Below are 16,876 nucleotides of genomic sequence, written 5' to 3'. Positions count from 1 at the left end.
CCGTGGGCTTGGCCTTCGAATGAAGTGCGATCGTCGTGCAGGTTGTCTTGTACGGTGCCTAGAATGTAGCGGCTTAATAACTGTTGGTTTTAATGGAATGGATGTCAGTATCTGCCTGCTAGTAATGTAAACAATAATAACAGTAGCTGCCTTTTATTGAACACTTGCTATATGCTAAGAATTGCGCTTGGCACTTATACACACTATTCTAATCCTTGGCCCCGTCCAGCAAAGCTGAAGTTAGGGATTCCTTGGTATTCTTGAATATCTTTATTCCTCATGCTTACTTTCGGCTTAACTATTCTCACTCTTCCTGACATCTCACATGTAAGTACTTTCTGTTCCTCCAGCTCCCCTTTATTTTTATTTTAACAATAAATGTTTTATGTATATATTTTGCATAGATCATAATTGTCATGGCACAAATAATTCGAAAGTCACAAAAGGGCATTTAGTGGAAGCTACATTTTCCTTTTGCCTCTTTCCACCTATCACCTGGTTCCCTTCTCAGGACCAACCAATGTTCTGGGTTTTAGGGTTCCTTTAAATACTGTTCCTGGGAACGGCTGACCTTCCAGTCAGAAATAACGTCTCCTCCATCCTTTTCCCCATCCTGATGTTTTCTCTTTGTGTATACTTTTTCATTTTATTCTGAGGGTTGTTTATAAGGGCTGTTAACAGGTCAAATGTCATTAAGTACTTTCTCTTCAGGTACTACCGGCCTTCTGTGGGTTGTAGTTTTTGTGTACCATGTTTCCTTTGTGTCCTGTAACCCCCTCGGGGACAGGGGCAGCATCCCACACATACCCGTGCCCTCTAGTTCAGTGCTGTTCATGTGTGTGGTAACTCGTAAACGTTCATAGCTTAACATTTTAGTTGTTGTCTTTGTCCTTTTGAATGTCCAGGTAAGTGGGAACACAGTACATGCTGTAAAAACTAGCTATGGCGTGTTGGTGGAAGGGAAATGCTGTGTGTCCCACCTACCCCAAGAATAGTATAACCCGCATCCCCTTTTTCTTACTCAGAATCGCAAGGGTGCCGTGAGTGAGCTGGAACACATTCCCGATGCAGTTTTATGTGACGTGCACTCTCACGACGGCGTTGTCATTGCTGGGTAAGCAAACACAATTTTTCGTTTCATGCCCTTGGTCGTGAGGTCATTCCGTTTTCACGTACCACCCCTCCGAATCCCCGTGGCCTTACCTTCCCGTGACAGTACGCACCTTCCATGTATTTCTGTGGCCCACGATGGAGAGGATTCTGTCCTTCCGTGCCTGAGAGCTCTGAAGTTAGTGGTGAGACGCGAATGTCGTTGAGCAGATGTGTAATCCATTTGTCTCAACCCGTCTGTCCTAGCTTTTAAATCACTCTCGTGGCGTGTTAGGTTAGATTTTCATTAAGGCAAAGAGTTTGTATTTTATGAAGACATAAAAAAGTCAAGCAAGAATAATAAGTGTTGGCACAAAGAGGTCCTGTTCTGGTTCTCTTGTGCTGAAGCTTTTATTATGAGGAAGGGCTTTGGCCACACACCGTCTTCCTTTCCCGTCACACAGTACGGATTCGCTGTTCAACTTGACCTGAAATGGGCTTTTTATTTGTCTCTGTGGCCAAGAAATTTAATTTGAGCTTCTGTAGATTCCCCTGGCTTCTGTTCCAAAAACCACTTTCATGAATTCTTCATACTTTACTACAGGGATGTGTTTATCTATTTCTTTAGAGTATAATAAGATAAATTTTCTTTTTGGATGAAGATGTCTTGAGCTAGAGTCTCAAGTTGTGTTCTTGCTTAATGGTGTAAAGTGGAGGCCAGGACACTGAAACTTCCAAGTCTGGATTGGCTTTGGAGTGAGCCACCCAGGAGAGGTCCTGCTTGGAGGAAAACAGAAATAAACCTTGGACTTAATTTAGTAGTAGGTGAGTTTTTTCTTTAGAGAAAACTCTTTCCTTAAGAAGCATTCCTTAAAGAGCACCATTTGAATTGAAATTCCAACCAGTCAGATTGGTCTGATATTTTGTGGTATACAGTGCCTACAAAAAGGTATTTTGACTTTAAACAAGGTATTCCCAGTAGGAACACTTTTCGTTAGCTTTTGTTTTGCTGGCCACAATTTAGAGGTTAATGTCCTTCTTGGGAGTGCTGTCGAGCTCTTATTTTAGAAAGATTAATGGACCAGAAGTCTGGAGTGCTGTCCATCCAGTTACCAGTACAGCTTTAGGCTCTGCCTTCCACTGCTCAAGTGTGAGCCTAAGAGCTCACCATGTGTAAGGTCCTTTTCTCCCACTAATTCTGAGAGTCCGTGTAAACTAAGCAAGGGACTCACATTATTCTAGCTTAAAAGGGTCTCCTAGTGTGGCAGGAGACCTTTGAGGACATTGGACTAAGAGTCATAAAAGAAATTAGAAAGAAAGGAGACTTTAATCTCGGAAGCCAATTATGAATTTCTTATCTGGACACGGACCCCACAAAAGGCAGGCTGGCCACGAGTGCAGATTCCAGATCTTTCTCCTGCCGCTGTGTTCCCTTGAAGTGTGCGCAACATTACAGGTTATGCCAGCACAAAGCAAAGCGATGGCAGAGTTTTGTGGGTCGATAAAATGAAACTTGATCTGTGGGTCAGCGAGGCTCCTCAAGCTCCGCTTTCTAAGAGAACCTTATGTTTATGGCCTAACATCAGATGCTTCATATCTTACTTGTATGTGGAGCATCTTGTGTTTATCATTAAAATTTTATCTGGTGGTTACGATGCTTGTTTTCTGGGTCAGATCTTGAATCCCTTTTCATTTGAGACAGCGGTGTTTGTGGTTACCTCATTCCCAATCAATGTTGTATTCACCAGGCTTTCTACGGTTATGTATCTCCAAGGAGCTTCTTAAAGAGACAGTGGCCACCTCATCACTTCTTTCTCTTCTGCTTATCTTGCGTTTCTTACTTGTCTCCTTCCCTTTGGTTCTCTCTCCATTTCTTTACACAAGTGGAATGAAGTTTTGTATAGCTAGAGCTAAATTATGTAACATTTTTGCATTTAAACCTATTACATATATTTCATATAATTGACAGAGAGTGAAGGCTCTTGGGAAATCTCTTGCTTCTTTCTATCGTTTTAATCCTTTGTGTAAATGTACCTGATGCAGAGTCATGTTTGTAAATGTTCCTGATGTAGAGTCATGTTGCTTAGGCCTAGACTAATTTTTACTACAGTTTGTCTTACAATTAACCCTGTTTTGGGTCTCCCTTGTTCTTCTTTTCACACAGACTCAGAGTAACCTTCAAATGCTCATTCACTCATAAACTCACCTGAGGCACTCTTCTGCCCGTCAGGTGCACAGGCCTGGCCCCTGCTTACCCGAGGCTGGTTTTTCCAGCAGAGGAAACACGGAATTCTCAAGTGTGAGCCTTCACACTTTGGTCCAGGAGTCTTTGCTTCCCTTACTATCCATGGATGATGATTTCCAGTTACCTTTTCCTGACATTCCGAGCCCTTTGGAATTTGTTTCCAACCTACCTTTCTCCTTACTACTCTCCTTGGTGTACCTTTCATTTTTCTCCACACTGTTCTACTTAGTTACCTCTGACCACGTCTTTCTTTAAGTTGAAATGTAATTTACATACCATCAAACGCACCCTTTTAAATTGTATGTCAGCGATTTGTAGTATATTCACAAGGTGGTGTGCTCATCCACCATTGTCTAATCCCAGAACGTTTTCATCACCCCCAAAAGAAACCCAGTCCCCGTTCTTTAAGGCGCAGCTTGAGTCTTGTCCCCTCCCGTAGGGGTATATAGCACTATGGCCTGTGAACCCCTATGACCCCACACCAATGTCCACCCTTCTCATAGCTCCTGCAGCTTATCGGGCAGCTAATCATGGGGGCCCACAACTTCACCCCAACATTTTTGGTTTATATTGTTATTTAACGTTGAGCGAATTTTTAACTTTACAGCCATATATTTTCTTTCTAGTTTGTAAGTATCTTTTAAAGCTGGAGGTGGTACGTAATAGTTCATTAAATGCCCATAGTGCTTATAGAGACTGCCCTTCCCCCCACCCGTACACTGCATTGTGGGGAAAACTAGAGAAGTGCCTACTTTCTCTTCTCTGTTCTCTGATTTCTGAGTTGTTTTTTTCCTACTTAGAATCATACAGTTTTAAACCCGGAAATAACTTTAGAGGTTATCTGTTCCAAAACACTAGTTTTGGGTGGGAAACTGAGGCGCAGAGAGGTCCGATGAGCCAGGACTGGCACTGGCCCGCTGGGCTCCGACAGTGTCCCCCATGCAGAGCTAGGCGCAGGGCTGCCCTCTCCAGCCCTCATTTGCCACTCTGACAGCTGCTCCCTTCCAGCGTCATTTTGGTTTTGCTTTTGTGGCATGCATCTGTCTGTTAAAACTAAAAGCAGCAGTAAAGCCATGTTGTTTTTGCAAAACTGTTAGAAAGTGGAGATGAGAAAGCCACCAAAATCCTCGCATGCCAGCCCATCCCTGTTACGGGTTTTGGTGGGTGTGGTTTATTTTTCAGTAGTTTTTTTTTTTAATGTTCACATAATGTAATCATAGCCTACATTATATTGTTGACCATTTTCTCCCCCTCACTAAACTGAGGAGATTTTTTTTTCATGTTATTACATGCTTTTCATTACTTCCTTTGATTTGTTGCAAAAGCTCCGAGGGTATAATTATATCCTAATTTTCCTATTCATTTCCCTAGTAATGGACATTAAAGTCATTTCCTGTGTTTTGTTATTACATAATGTGAATATTTTCTGTATAGAGGTTTTTTTCCCTTTTTTGTACTACAAATCTTTATTTAAAAATAATAAAACATATTTATTGTAGAAACTGTGAATTCCACATGCGTGCGTAGCATAGAGTTAAACTTCTTCCATTGTCCCGCCTTAGTCTAATTATTTTCCTAGGCTAGAGTCCTGTAAGTGGAATTACTGGATTTAGGGGAATGAATTTTTAGACTTTCCAGGTTAAGAGACTATTTTAAAGTGCCTTCATAACCTATAACTTCTTTCCAATTTAACTTTTTGATTTGAAGTCTTCAAACCGTCCCTCAAGCCTGCTCTTCTGGATACTCATTCTTTCTTCCTATTGAGCCCATAAATAACCAGACAGTACACTTCTCTATTTTATTATCCCCAACTTAACCTCCTGCCATCTGGCTGCCACCCCGGCCCTCTGAGCTACACTCTCAGGTCACACGTGTCACAGACCAGTGACCTTTTCTTGGCCCTTCCCCTTCAGCCTCTTGTCAGTACTTGATTTCCTCTTAAAATGTGGAGACTGTGTATTGAGCATCTTTGTGCGCTCGGAGCCTAACACCGGGAAACTCTGAGGGCAGGGTGTGTGGAAGGAAAGCCTGCACTGCGAGCGCTTCCTCACCGGAGCATCTTTGACTGGCCCACCTCCGACTCCAGCCCTTCGTCTGGCCTTCCTTGCTGTCATTTGGCCACTTAGCAGTGATAGGCAGCATCCCAGAAAGTACCTGAACCAGTTGTTTTCCTTGCTGGTTAGATACGTGGAAGTTCCTTCAACTGTAACTAAGTTATTCAAACACAACCTTTACTTTGATTTTCCAGCTAAAGTTTCCCGTTTCTCTAACTTGAGAAAACTTTGTGTTCCAACACCACCAATCTGTATACAACAAGCCACCTGTCTCTTTCCCTCGAGTTCAGCCTCTGGCTGTATTTTCTCTGTGAGCTCGTAGCCCTCCTGAAATGTAATGAGGCTTAGTGTGTGCTTTGCTTGTATTTAGAAGCAGAGACATTATCTAGAAAGTTTGTTGATAATAAGTGATTAGAAAGCGTGGTTTTGTTTCTTTGTTTTATTTTGCTTCTTTGGTGGTGACAGCTCTGAGCATTTTAGAACGTTTTTCAAATTTTGCGTTTAGCATTGAGGACAAAGACTAAACGTGAAGCCTCGTCTGTTCTCTCGTTCCCCGGTTGCGTTGTGGAAGTGGAGAGTGCTGAGAACAGATGACATCATGAGTTCAGAAAGGTCACATTATAAAACCTGAGATGTAGGTCTAGGTCTTATTTGCCAGAAGTATATTTTCTTTACTGCCACCCTAGTGAAGGAGAGCATCTCAGGTGAAACAGGGGAAAGTCAAGCCTGGGGCTCAGAGGAGGCCTTGTGCCAGCTCTGCTAACCATTAAGCTATTAGCTCACCAGAAGCTTTTATCAGATGCCCAGGAGTATGGTGGTGTTTTGCAATAGACTCGCTCCTCCTCACTGTTACTTAAGATTCATAAGTCTGCAGCGGTTCAGTTTGCATAAGAAAGCACACTTTTCCATTTACATTAGAGGACCACTTTCTTCCCCCAACTTTGGGTTTAAAAAGGTATCAAGCATCCTGTTTGTTAAGGTTTTTCTCAACACTCCTAAATGTTTTTCTCCCCAGTTTTCTACTGATGTGATCTCCCTTTTTGGGGTACAGTGCCCACCTTGCCTGGAAGCAACAGTGGCTGTACCCATGTTTCTCCTCTGCCATATGTGGTTGTTTAATGTTGCAAAATATTAGCTATCTTCTTTCACTCAAAATGTTGTTGTCCCCTTTGGTCTTGTGCATTTTCATCCATCTTCATTCCCTTTGAGGCGAGCGTGTCCAAATAGACACATAACTGTAGCACCTCTTTCTAGCAGCCCAGTGACCTGTGGCTGTCATTCTGGCTTTCATTTTGATTTGCTCTGTCTGTCCATACAGCCTGGGCAGCATAATTGAGAGGGTTTCCAGTCGTCTGTAGATGTGAATCAAAATTTTGAGCTTCTAGTTTATACAGAGGGTGCCAAAAAAAAAAAAATGTACACACATTTTAAGAAAGGAAAATACTGTATTAAAATTGTCATACTCAATATATACCAATACCAAAAGATGAATACAAGTCACGTTTGACTTCTGCAATTACAAGAGATGCTCAAAGTGGTTCCCATCAGCATCCAGACACTTCTGATGACGGCGAACTACTGCTTGAGCAACGTTGACCAAAGTGTCCACTTGTATACATTTTTTTCTCCACTTTTCCCAGTAATTAAAAATGTGCCTTTGTACTGACCATGTACCACGCGAAAATATGGCTTCGATCTGAAATACTGTATTATATATTTTCCCTGAATTTAAAAGTATTTTCTAGGCAGGAGCTGAGGGCCACAAGGACTGTGTTTTTAATACTCTGCTATTACCGTTTCATGTGAATGTATAAAAATGGATAGTATCGAGGATTACTTGGAGGCTCTTGAGATAACAGATGCTTTATAGATACAAATTGGTGATAAAAGTTATGTTAGACAAATATTACCCGCATTTATACTTACTAAGGACACGCTTTCTGTCTTTCTCCTTAAAAAAAAAACAAACACTTTCACAGTTTTCCTTTCAACCTTGGTTTAGATCGATTTTTGTGCTGCTGCCTTTTATGACATCGGGCTGCTTCCCATAAGGAATTTGATCATTACCCATTAGGGACCTCTTTTTAAAAATACTTTTAGATTTATTTATTTTCTGCTTTGAGGTATACATGCTCTTCTGGTAAATAAGTCTGAGGTAAGATATTGATAAGAGAGTAGAGGAGAGCATCACATTTATTAAATCCTTAATGAAGGAGCTCCAGAATATCCTTAAGAAATACTGGTGAACTCATGACTGCATTTATCTATCTCTGGTTCTCCAAGGAATAATGGGAAGGGCCACAGTTACAATAACTCTGCATAATCACCATTGACTCTGACGCTATTGATTGTGATTAACCAAGATGTATGGAAAACAGTTTTAAGTGTGTAGTGCATGTATCTCGTAAGGTCCATTAAGATGTTCATTATTTCTCAATTGATGTGTCTTAAGCTGCACTTGATGTTTGTAGTAGTGCATTTCACAAAAAGGCTGCACTGCGGGATTGAGTTCATTTTGTTAATTGCATAATACCACGCAGGCATGTTTCATAGAAAACAGTAAATACTCTTGATTTCATTGATTTGTAATCTTTGGTATTACTAAAGAAAGCATGGAGTACATGAATAGTTCTTAAAACCTCTACATGTTAAGGGCATAAATGTTTCTTGAAATGTGTGCGCTGCACTTTTAGGGGCCTCTGCCTAATAGCTTTGTAGGCTTTAAACCATTTCCATCTTCTAGTTTATAAGTCAGTAGATGTATTCAGTCCACATTTACAAGCACAGATGAATAGTGCAGACACATCCGTTGCTTGCACACAGACTGCCTGAGGGATACAGTTCTAGGCAGTTAGAGAACAGCATGGGAGACCTTAGAGTAGGGAAGAGCAGGGCACAGAAACACTGGGGAGAGGCACGTTGGACAGGCCCAGAGGCAGGCTGGGTTTCTCCTGCGAAGTGACTTCTCAGCTGAGTCTGGACCAATGACTAGGAGTTGGCCGGGCAGAGTTTAATACGGGGCACAGGTAAGGTGTACGTATGCTGCCACTCCTCATTCCCACACTGACGGTCATCAGGAATCTTTAGAGCATTTATTTTTTCGCTGGGCTGGATGGAATACAGCTTCAGAATCCTTCTCAACACAGGGCGGTAGGCAGCCACCACCCACGTATTGGATTTGACACAGTAATGAAACCATTTGCTGTTCCTGGTCTGAGCCCTCATAACAAAGCTCCTTTGCGCTGCTGTGAGTACCCGATCAGAATAGAACTGACTTCATTTGGGGCTGGCTGCGTGAGGATGGCCCCGTAGAGCGTGGAGTTTTACCATCCATTCCACAGGCCCTCCCACATCACCTGTGAAGCAGGTGTGGGAGGCACCATTGCATCTGCCCAGCCCCGCACTCCTTGCCGGCCTGCTGAGCTTTTTGTGTTGGCATCTTGCCTTCCACGTGAGACGATATAGAGGTAGGATTGACGAGTTAGGGTCCGGGGCTATGTCCTGCAAGCCTGAGTCACAATATTGAAAACAATAAATTCCTTATATTGCACTTAAATGGGGATGGTTCTTAAAAGCCATATTTGTTTAAAGATACTGTCATCTGAGGAGGCAGAGTGGCTCTTTGGTGAAGCAGCAGATTAAGAAAAGCGTGGGGAGTTTTGATCCCAGCTGTGCCACTGAAATGTTTCTTGTGACCGTGGGTAAGTCACTTAACCTTACTTCCAGCGTTCTTAATCAAAACGTTCCCCCCAGGTTATTATGAAAAGCCTTGAGAAAATTGTTTTTAGCAGAGAAGCTCTGGTAGCTGGAAGCACAGTGGAACCAAGGCCCTACCTCTCCCAGCCCTGCTGGACCTTCATACAAGAGGAAAGGGGAAAGGTTGTTCTTAGCTGCCGTTTCTTCCTTCTTTATCTTCAGGTCTTTTAGTCCAAATAAGTAGTCTGTTTATTGGAAACTTACTAGTTAATGAAAGCTCTTTGGTGGTAAATCATTTTAAATTGACAATTGCTCTGGCGTGCAGAGCTTGAGAGAGGCTCTATTCCCATTCTTTCAACAAAAAATCAGCTGTGGTCTCTGACCTATTTGTTTGGAGGTAAACTCAGCCTTGCCAAGCGTACAAAAAAGATCGAAAAAGCATCCAGTTTCACTGGCCCGTGCCATGGGCTGGGACAGCCTTACTCATTTGGGACAGGCTTCGTTCTTCTTCCGTTTTTCTTTAGTGTTCTTACCTCATCTAACATATTAGTTGCAGTTGTACTTTGCACAGACACTAATTAGAGAGCCATCAACATTGGAGTCTAAAGGCTTACTGACAAGGCAACTGTCATAGTGGTGTCTTAATTGGTTGAGTGTAATTGTCATTAGGCAGCGATAAAGACATCTGGAGCTCTGGAGAAAAATCAGCCTTTTTTCCTACCTCCCTTTGATATCTGTTCTTGCTTCTCCTGGCCAATGTTAAGCGCTTTTAGATCGCTCTTAGGGTTTGGTTCACGTCCCTCTGCCCCAACCAGTGTTTCACCCCCGTGAATATGTTTGTTTCTTTAGCACAAGTTCGTTAGCACTGAGTGATCTCCACTGCTGTGGTTGCTTTCCCTTGTGTTAGATTTTACAGCCTCCTGCTGAGTCATCACACAGTACCTGCTAAAATAGGATATTTATTCTTCGTTTCCATCATAAAGGAGACATAGAGTCTCTTATACTTTGCGTCCTGAGTCATTTTGCAGCAAAACATTTGTGCTGTTCTCATGCTCTTTGGCCATGAAGAATGGAGTTCATTTAAATGAATATTTATGGAAAATTTCATGTTTACTGAAATAATTTAGCTTAAATAATTAACCTGTGTCGTATAGAGATATACATAGAGATGTATTTCAATCAGTTTGGAAGTACATGCAGGAAGTCTAATGCATATCGATGTGTGCATTCTGGGCATCTCACTGATCATTAGTTCTGGAAGGTGGGCAGTGGAAATAAAAGGAGGTGTGTCATGCGGGGTCTCTGGTCCCGCTCCCCACCCCAGAATGCAGGATACGGTGAGGCCAAAAGGGAACACCCACGGAGCCATAGACAGGGGAGTCATATCCACTGTATTCTCGCTGGTGGCTGGGTTGGAGACACAGGAAGCAGGAGCCGCAATCTGCCGTCCGCTTCTCTGCCAACCAACCAACCAAGCAACCAACCCCCTTGCCAGTGTAGCCACGGCAGTTATATTAGTGGCTAATGGCTAACTGGTAACAGCTGATGGCCAACGAGTCACAGTTGATGGCCATCTACTACCTGAGCCAGCACCTTTCCATGTGAGGCCGAGAGCCTGGAAACTCCTCTCTGGGACTCTGTCCCCACAAGGTACCACTCACACCAGTCGGGTTGTTGCTTGTGGATATGCCCTTTCAGTCACCATTTATTTATTTTTAGCTATGTGTAAGGCTCTGTGATGGAGGCTATGGCACTGAGATGCCGTCTTTTCCAGCACTTTACAGTCTGCTTGAGGAGACGTGAATGTGGCATGAATGCCATTACTTCAGGTATAGTGTACGGTAGAGTCAGAGAAGGCTTCCGGGAGGAGGAGAGCCTTTGCCGCCATACCTTGTGAAGTTGGTAGGTTGGGCTAGGTTGGAAATTCTCAACCTTGTGTCTCATTGGAAACACTGATGCCTCGTTTCACCCCCAGAAAGTCAGATTTGATTGATCTGGGGTGTGCTTGGTTATCAGGAACTTTAAAAGCATCCCATGTAATTCTATAATGTGCAGTCAAGGTTGAGACCCACTGCGTTGGGTCGTGAGGAGGAAACGTCCTCCAAAAAGGTGGATGACATGAACTGAGATTCAGAGGTGTAGGGACGGAGTCCCAGAGAGCAATTTCCAGGCTCTCGGCCTCACGTGGAAAGGTGCTGGCTCGGGTAGTGATGGCCGTCACCTGTAACCAGTGAGCCATTAGTCACTAATATAACTGCCGTGGCTGAGCTAGCCAGCACAGATTGCAGTTAGCAAGTGGGGTTGGTTGACAGAGAAGCGGACAGCAGGTTGTGGATCATGTGGCTCCTGCTTCCTGTGTCTCCAACCCAGCCGCCAGCGAGAGTATAATGGTATGACTCCCCTACCTATGGCTCCGTTGGTGTTCCTTTTGGGCCTCACCATATCCTGCGGTCTTGTGCGGGGAGCAGGACCAGAGACCCCGCATTACAAGAGGCAAGAGTGTTTGGAAGCCAGTGAATAAGCAGGCTTATCTGGAGGCTGGTTCCTGCTATGGAAGAGCAGGAAATGAGGAGTGGAGGCTACTTTGTGGAGGGTTCTCAGTGCTGGGCTAGTAATTAAAAGTTCATTCAACAAGGTGTTAAGGCCTGAGTATATACTGAGGGCTTCCTCGGTGTCAAGTGCTATTCCAGTGTGACTGTTCAGTCGTTGGATCCACGAGCAAGACCCACCGCCTGAACTTAGAAGCATGTAGGTTCGTGGGGAGATGAGCAGTCACGTGATCACGTCACAATTGCCACGAGAGTAAGTCCAGGCTGCTGTCATGGTGTGGATCCTAGGGCACGTGGTCTAGTGTGGCGCGTAAGGGAGAGGGATTTGTGGCGTCAAGTGGTTTTGAGGTCTTGGCTTGTGCAGGGTTGAATGAAGTGAGAGGCTCAGATGTAGGGAGGCTGTCATGGCGCCTGTGTGAGGTGTTGAGAGACTTGGACTAGGGTGGCTTTCCCAGAAATGAGAACAGAAAGGGGGGGCAACTCGAACATGCATGGCAGTGTGGGTGGTGGGGAAAAAAAGAATCACTCACAAAAATAAGGAATTGGGCAGTCGGCTAGTGTAGTGATGAGCTGAAACTTTTTGAGGAGAGGATGCATTTAATTTTAGATGTGCGGTGTTGCCACGTGAGTGGGACAACTTCATGGAAGAAAAGGCTCATCAGAAGCCTTTTCGATTTTAAGAGTGTTCTTTTCTGTGCCATCTCTGGCCACCTCTCTCCTCTTCCCTCAAGTGATGAGAGAGAGCAACAAGTTGCATTTCATTGTTCAGTATTCTGTGTTCAGCAGTTTTTCAAGTTTTGGTTTGGTTGTTGCTTTACCTCGGATCTCTTTGTGTAAAAAGGGCTTGGGGTGGGGCTGGAGCTCAGGCCACTAAAATTCTCTCCTCTGTACCCTCCTGCTCCCCACTGCAGCCCCTCGGGGGCACCACAGAGGACCATGTGAAGACTACTGGCATGGTCTGATATACAGGCCATGAAAAACAGGCTGACCGAGAGTGATGGAAAGGTAGTCCATCTTCCTGGTTTGTGCACGTCTTCCTCTCCAAGTTCCAGTTCTCTGACCTACTAAATTCCCTTTCTTTGCCTTTCTTTCCCTTACCTTCTCTGTATTTCTGAAAGATGTTGCCATCTTTCTCACCTTTCTTTTCTGAATTGGCTAGTTCCTTTCATATAGAATTTATCCTTAAGAATCTAATTACACCCAGTCTAGAAATTCGAACATGTTCTTTCTGTTCAGTGTCTCTAGCTAGGCAAGTGGCCTTACTCCAGGAACGCCTGAGTCATTTTCAGGGTGTCAAGGTGAGGCAAGTAGTTTTGGGGCAGTGGGGTGTGCGTGCTTGTATAGGGTTCCTTGTTAAGAACGGTGATCTGGAAAGCTGCCTGGATGGCCTGGGAGCCAGCAGCCGTGCTTTGGCTGTGGTGCCATCAATATCCGCCCTTGCTTATGTGTCGCCAAGCTTAATGACACTCGTGGAGTGTGCGTTTTTATTTACTAGAGGATCAGCGGTCAGAGGCCTATCAGTCCAGTTTCCGAAAGCACGTGTCTCCTATTTGGCTCTTTATACGCACACCCTCTGGGCACTGTCTGTGGGGAGAGAACTGAATTCTCCAACCTAGAGAATTTGTGTCACAGCGTGACCTTTGAATTATAGTGTTGTATTCACTGTCAATTAATAATTTGAGGGAAATGCTGTTACGTTCAGTAAATGCTGCACACCTGAGTCAGAGTGCTCTTGGTTTCTTTATTAAGAAATCTCACATGAGAAATTGATTTGTAATTACTTCATCGATAAATCATGTCATACATTTCCGTGATTTAATCTCAGAGGTTACCTTGTTTGACTCTACACTTTTAACGTGGGATTAAAGAAACCTCTTCCTGAGGCTTGGGCCTCAGGCAGACTGTTAACCCCCTTAAATTATCTATCGCTGTGTTTGTGTGGGAACACCAGGAGACTCTTAAAACATTTCTAACACGCCTCCCCACAGTAGCTTGACGTGTAGAATTGAACCCTGTGCAGCAGGTGTAAGGAACTTAGCATCAGAGCCTCCATGACCAGCCATACGCCGTCTCATCATCTGGCCAGTCCGTTATCCAACGGGCTTGTGTCCGAGCTGGGTCTGGCCCGGCATTGGCTTTGATGGAGAGTCATTTGTTGGAGTAACACTGGTAATAGGAGAGAGTGAGGGCTCCTGTTTTCTAAGTGGGCAAAACCGGGAGAGGCATGTATTTCGGCAAGAGCTTTTCATGAGAAGGCAGCATTGTCTGGCTGCGAAAGGCAAGATTTAATTGTTTCAGCAAATCAATTAGTCTTTAGGGACTTTAACCAGTCAAATCTGATGCATGGATGAGGTATTAGAAAGCTTGTGCCTGTACGGCCATTAGTCCTTAGTATTTCTCTCCCTCTCTCTTGTGCTCTCTCTGCCTGTCTTTCGTGTGTGTATTTATGTAAATACTGTGGCATTTGCAAATTTCTGCTAATGCTCTCTTTACCAGAACTTAAGGTAGCAGATTAGTCATAATAGTGTAAAAGGAAAAAAGAAGCTCTCGACACCCAATTTTTTTATTAGTATAGTATATTCTCTTTTGAAATTGTCACCATTGTGCTGTGAGCACATGAAACGTGTTCCCAGGCTTTCTGTTATCCAGCGGACATTTTCTCCTGTCGGACGTACTCATCGAAAGAGTGTGGCAAGAGTTGTTCCCCGCAGACCCAGTCTTACTCCTCTGCCGTTCTAAACCTGTCCCCCATTTCTCCACTGTGGCCCTGCTCTTCGATGTGTGCTTGGAACCAAGTGTGTCCTTCTTTTCCAGATATACATCGGGGGACGTGAGGGTGTGGGACACCCGCACCTGGGACTACATCGCCCCCTTCCTGGACTCCGAGTACGACGAGGACGAGGACGAGCCTGGAATGCAGCCATACGTCTCCTTTGTGAGGATAAACAGCTCGCTGGCGGTAGCGGCTTATGAGGATGGTAAGTAACCACAGCCCTCTTCCCTATTAAGGAAAAAAAAAAAAGCTCTACAAAAATTAAGCAGCTGTGGCTGGCTCCCCCTGTAATCCGTCCATACATACACGTGGGCACACACACATGTTCACACACATGCACTCGCTCTTGCCTTTATGTGAAGAAGTTGGCCAATAACCCTCCATGCATTAGCAGGCCTTGGAGCACAGCACCCATTAAAACTGGGGTTTAATTCCTACTGGAACGGTCGGGTTGGGTTTGGTGCCAGACATGAGGCTGGCCAAGCCATCTTAAGCAAATAACTTGTTTGGTGTAAAATATTAAATATACTTGGCCTAGTTTTCCTTCAGTCTCTGCTCAGTCCAGAGGGAACAGTGCAAAGGGGGTAGACATAGGTAATCTATTGACAGATATGGAAGTAGAAAAATAAAAGTCCGTGCTTCCCTTTTCCTGGCACTTACATCCCATACAAGATAATTTATGGGAATGTGCTGTCTCTCTGGGACCGGTAGAATTCCTTTTGTGCATGAACAACTGTGCAGTTACAGAACTAGGTAAGAATGGTCTAAAACAGAAACACTTGACAGTGTGTAGCTAATAGTTTTCATGGCCATGGGTATCCTATACTCCTACCTCTTGTGCTGCGGACTTCCGTGATGGTAGAAGTTGGAATTTCCAAAAGCTTTGTTGCCCCCCTGCCTGAAAGGTGGACCACAGAATATTTCAGGATGCTGGTGGCACGGTTGCGGAATCTTCTTATCAGTGTGACATTATCGTTGTCTCAGTGGACAGAATTGCAGTTAAGTAGGTAACCGGGGATCTTATGTCCAGGTGCCATTTAAAAAATAAAAATTAGGGCTGAAATTTTGAAAATATTTTCATTTTATTATTTTAACAACATGAATTCTGTTCTTTTGGTTTGATATTAGTAGATACCATTGATGGATTTTTTTCTTTTAGTATCTAGAAATTCAGCTTTCTTGTGGGGGCGTATTTTGATATTTTATATCTGTTTATTGAGATCCTGGACAGATAACATATGAGCAGCTTGAGTGTGTTTGCTACTTTTCCAAATAATCGATGAGATTTTTTTAAACAACTACGCACAGGTTGCAGTACTTTCCAGTTAGAATCGTACAGTTTTAGAATTACCTAGTAGCTTCCCTGCCACAGACATGTGTGCACACACATACAGTTTTCTTCAAATGGGGGAAACTGAGGTTCAAAGCGACCAGCTAAGAGATTTGCTTGAGGCTGAGTCATTAGTCCATAGAGAGACCAGAGCTGAGGTTGTGTCCCCTGGGCCATGTGTGGTTGGAGTGCTGATTAGGTAATACTAAACACAGAGACACTTCTAGAAATGTGCACCTGACGTATTGCACCCCAGGTCTCGTATCTTGTGAGCTTGAAAATATAGCTTGAGGTGATGTGCAAGAGTGCTGCTGGTTTTATACTGTCAGTCGGAACTGTCTTTGTCACCCTCGTCCCTATTGTGGCACAAAAACATTGGGAAACCATGTAGATGGGATAGAGAAACCGCTTTCTTCTGTAAATACTTGGCAAATAATTTCCAAAATATGTTTTAAATACTTGGTTTTAAAACATTTTTCATAGATAAAATACAAACAGAGCAAAACTATATGAAATGGAAAAGAAAACATCTCCAAAAAGAAGTTGAAGCGTTCCTCCCTGTTACCCTACCTCCAGCTCACACGCACACGTTTACACCTACGTCCTACTCGAGATACTGTTCTGCACCTTGCTTTTTTCACCGAATGACACATCTTGATATCTCCGTTTTAGCACTTACAGGTCAACGTTACTCTTTTTCAGCCTGTGTAATATTGCATTATGTGGCTGTACTATCATTTATTTATTAGAGTCCTTCGTGATTAGGGCCCTCTGAATTGTTTATTTTTGTTATTAAAAACAGTTCTGCAAGCAGTATCTTTGAACAGATATCATGATAGACTTGTACACATATAGCCATGGGATAAATTACTGGGTCGCAGGCTACAGACACTTCAGGTTTTCATAAAGATTGCTAAATTGCCCTCCAAGAAGGTTCTACCAGTTTACAGTCCCACCAAAAGTATGTAAGAATGACTGCTTCCTCGTGCCTGTCTGATAGGTGGAAATGGCCTGTGACTTGTTTCGGTTTGCCTTTTTCTATAAGTACACATGAGCATCTTTTTATTGTGTTATTATTTGTTTGTATTTCTTTCTCTGTAAATTATGTGTTCCAATGTTTCACCATTTTTATTTGGGTTG

General features: G+C 43.5%; 1 protein-coding gene across 3 annotated transcripts in view; it reads left to right on the top strand.

Moving 5' to 3' along the window:
• FBXW8 (F-box and WD repeat domain containing 8) overlaps positions 1-16,876 on the top strand; it is a 108,629-nt gene that overhangs the window by 31,505 nt on the left and 60,248 nt on the right. For all 3 annotated transcript variants that reach the window (XM_019753955.2, XM_019753956.2, XM_074321827.1), the window contains exons 4-5: positions 1,026-1,114; positions 14,448-14,611. In XM_019753955.2, the coding sequence (XP_019609514.2) occupies positions 1,026-1,114; positions 14,448-14,611 (253 nt within the window). The remainder of the gene's footprint in view (positions 1-1,025; positions 1,115-14,447; positions 14,612-16,876) is intronic.

The sequence above is a fragment of the Rhinolophus sinicus genome, linkage group LG16 (genome assembly GCF_036562045.2).
Source record: "Rhinolophus sinicus isolate RSC01 linkage group LG16, ASM3656204v1, whole genome shotgun sequence".
Classification (NCBI taxonomy): domain Eukaryota; kingdom Metazoa; phylum Chordata; class Mammalia; order Chiroptera; family Rhinolophidae; genus Rhinolophus; species Rhinolophus sinicus.
This window is presented reverse-complemented; position numbering and strand designations above follow the sequence as displayed.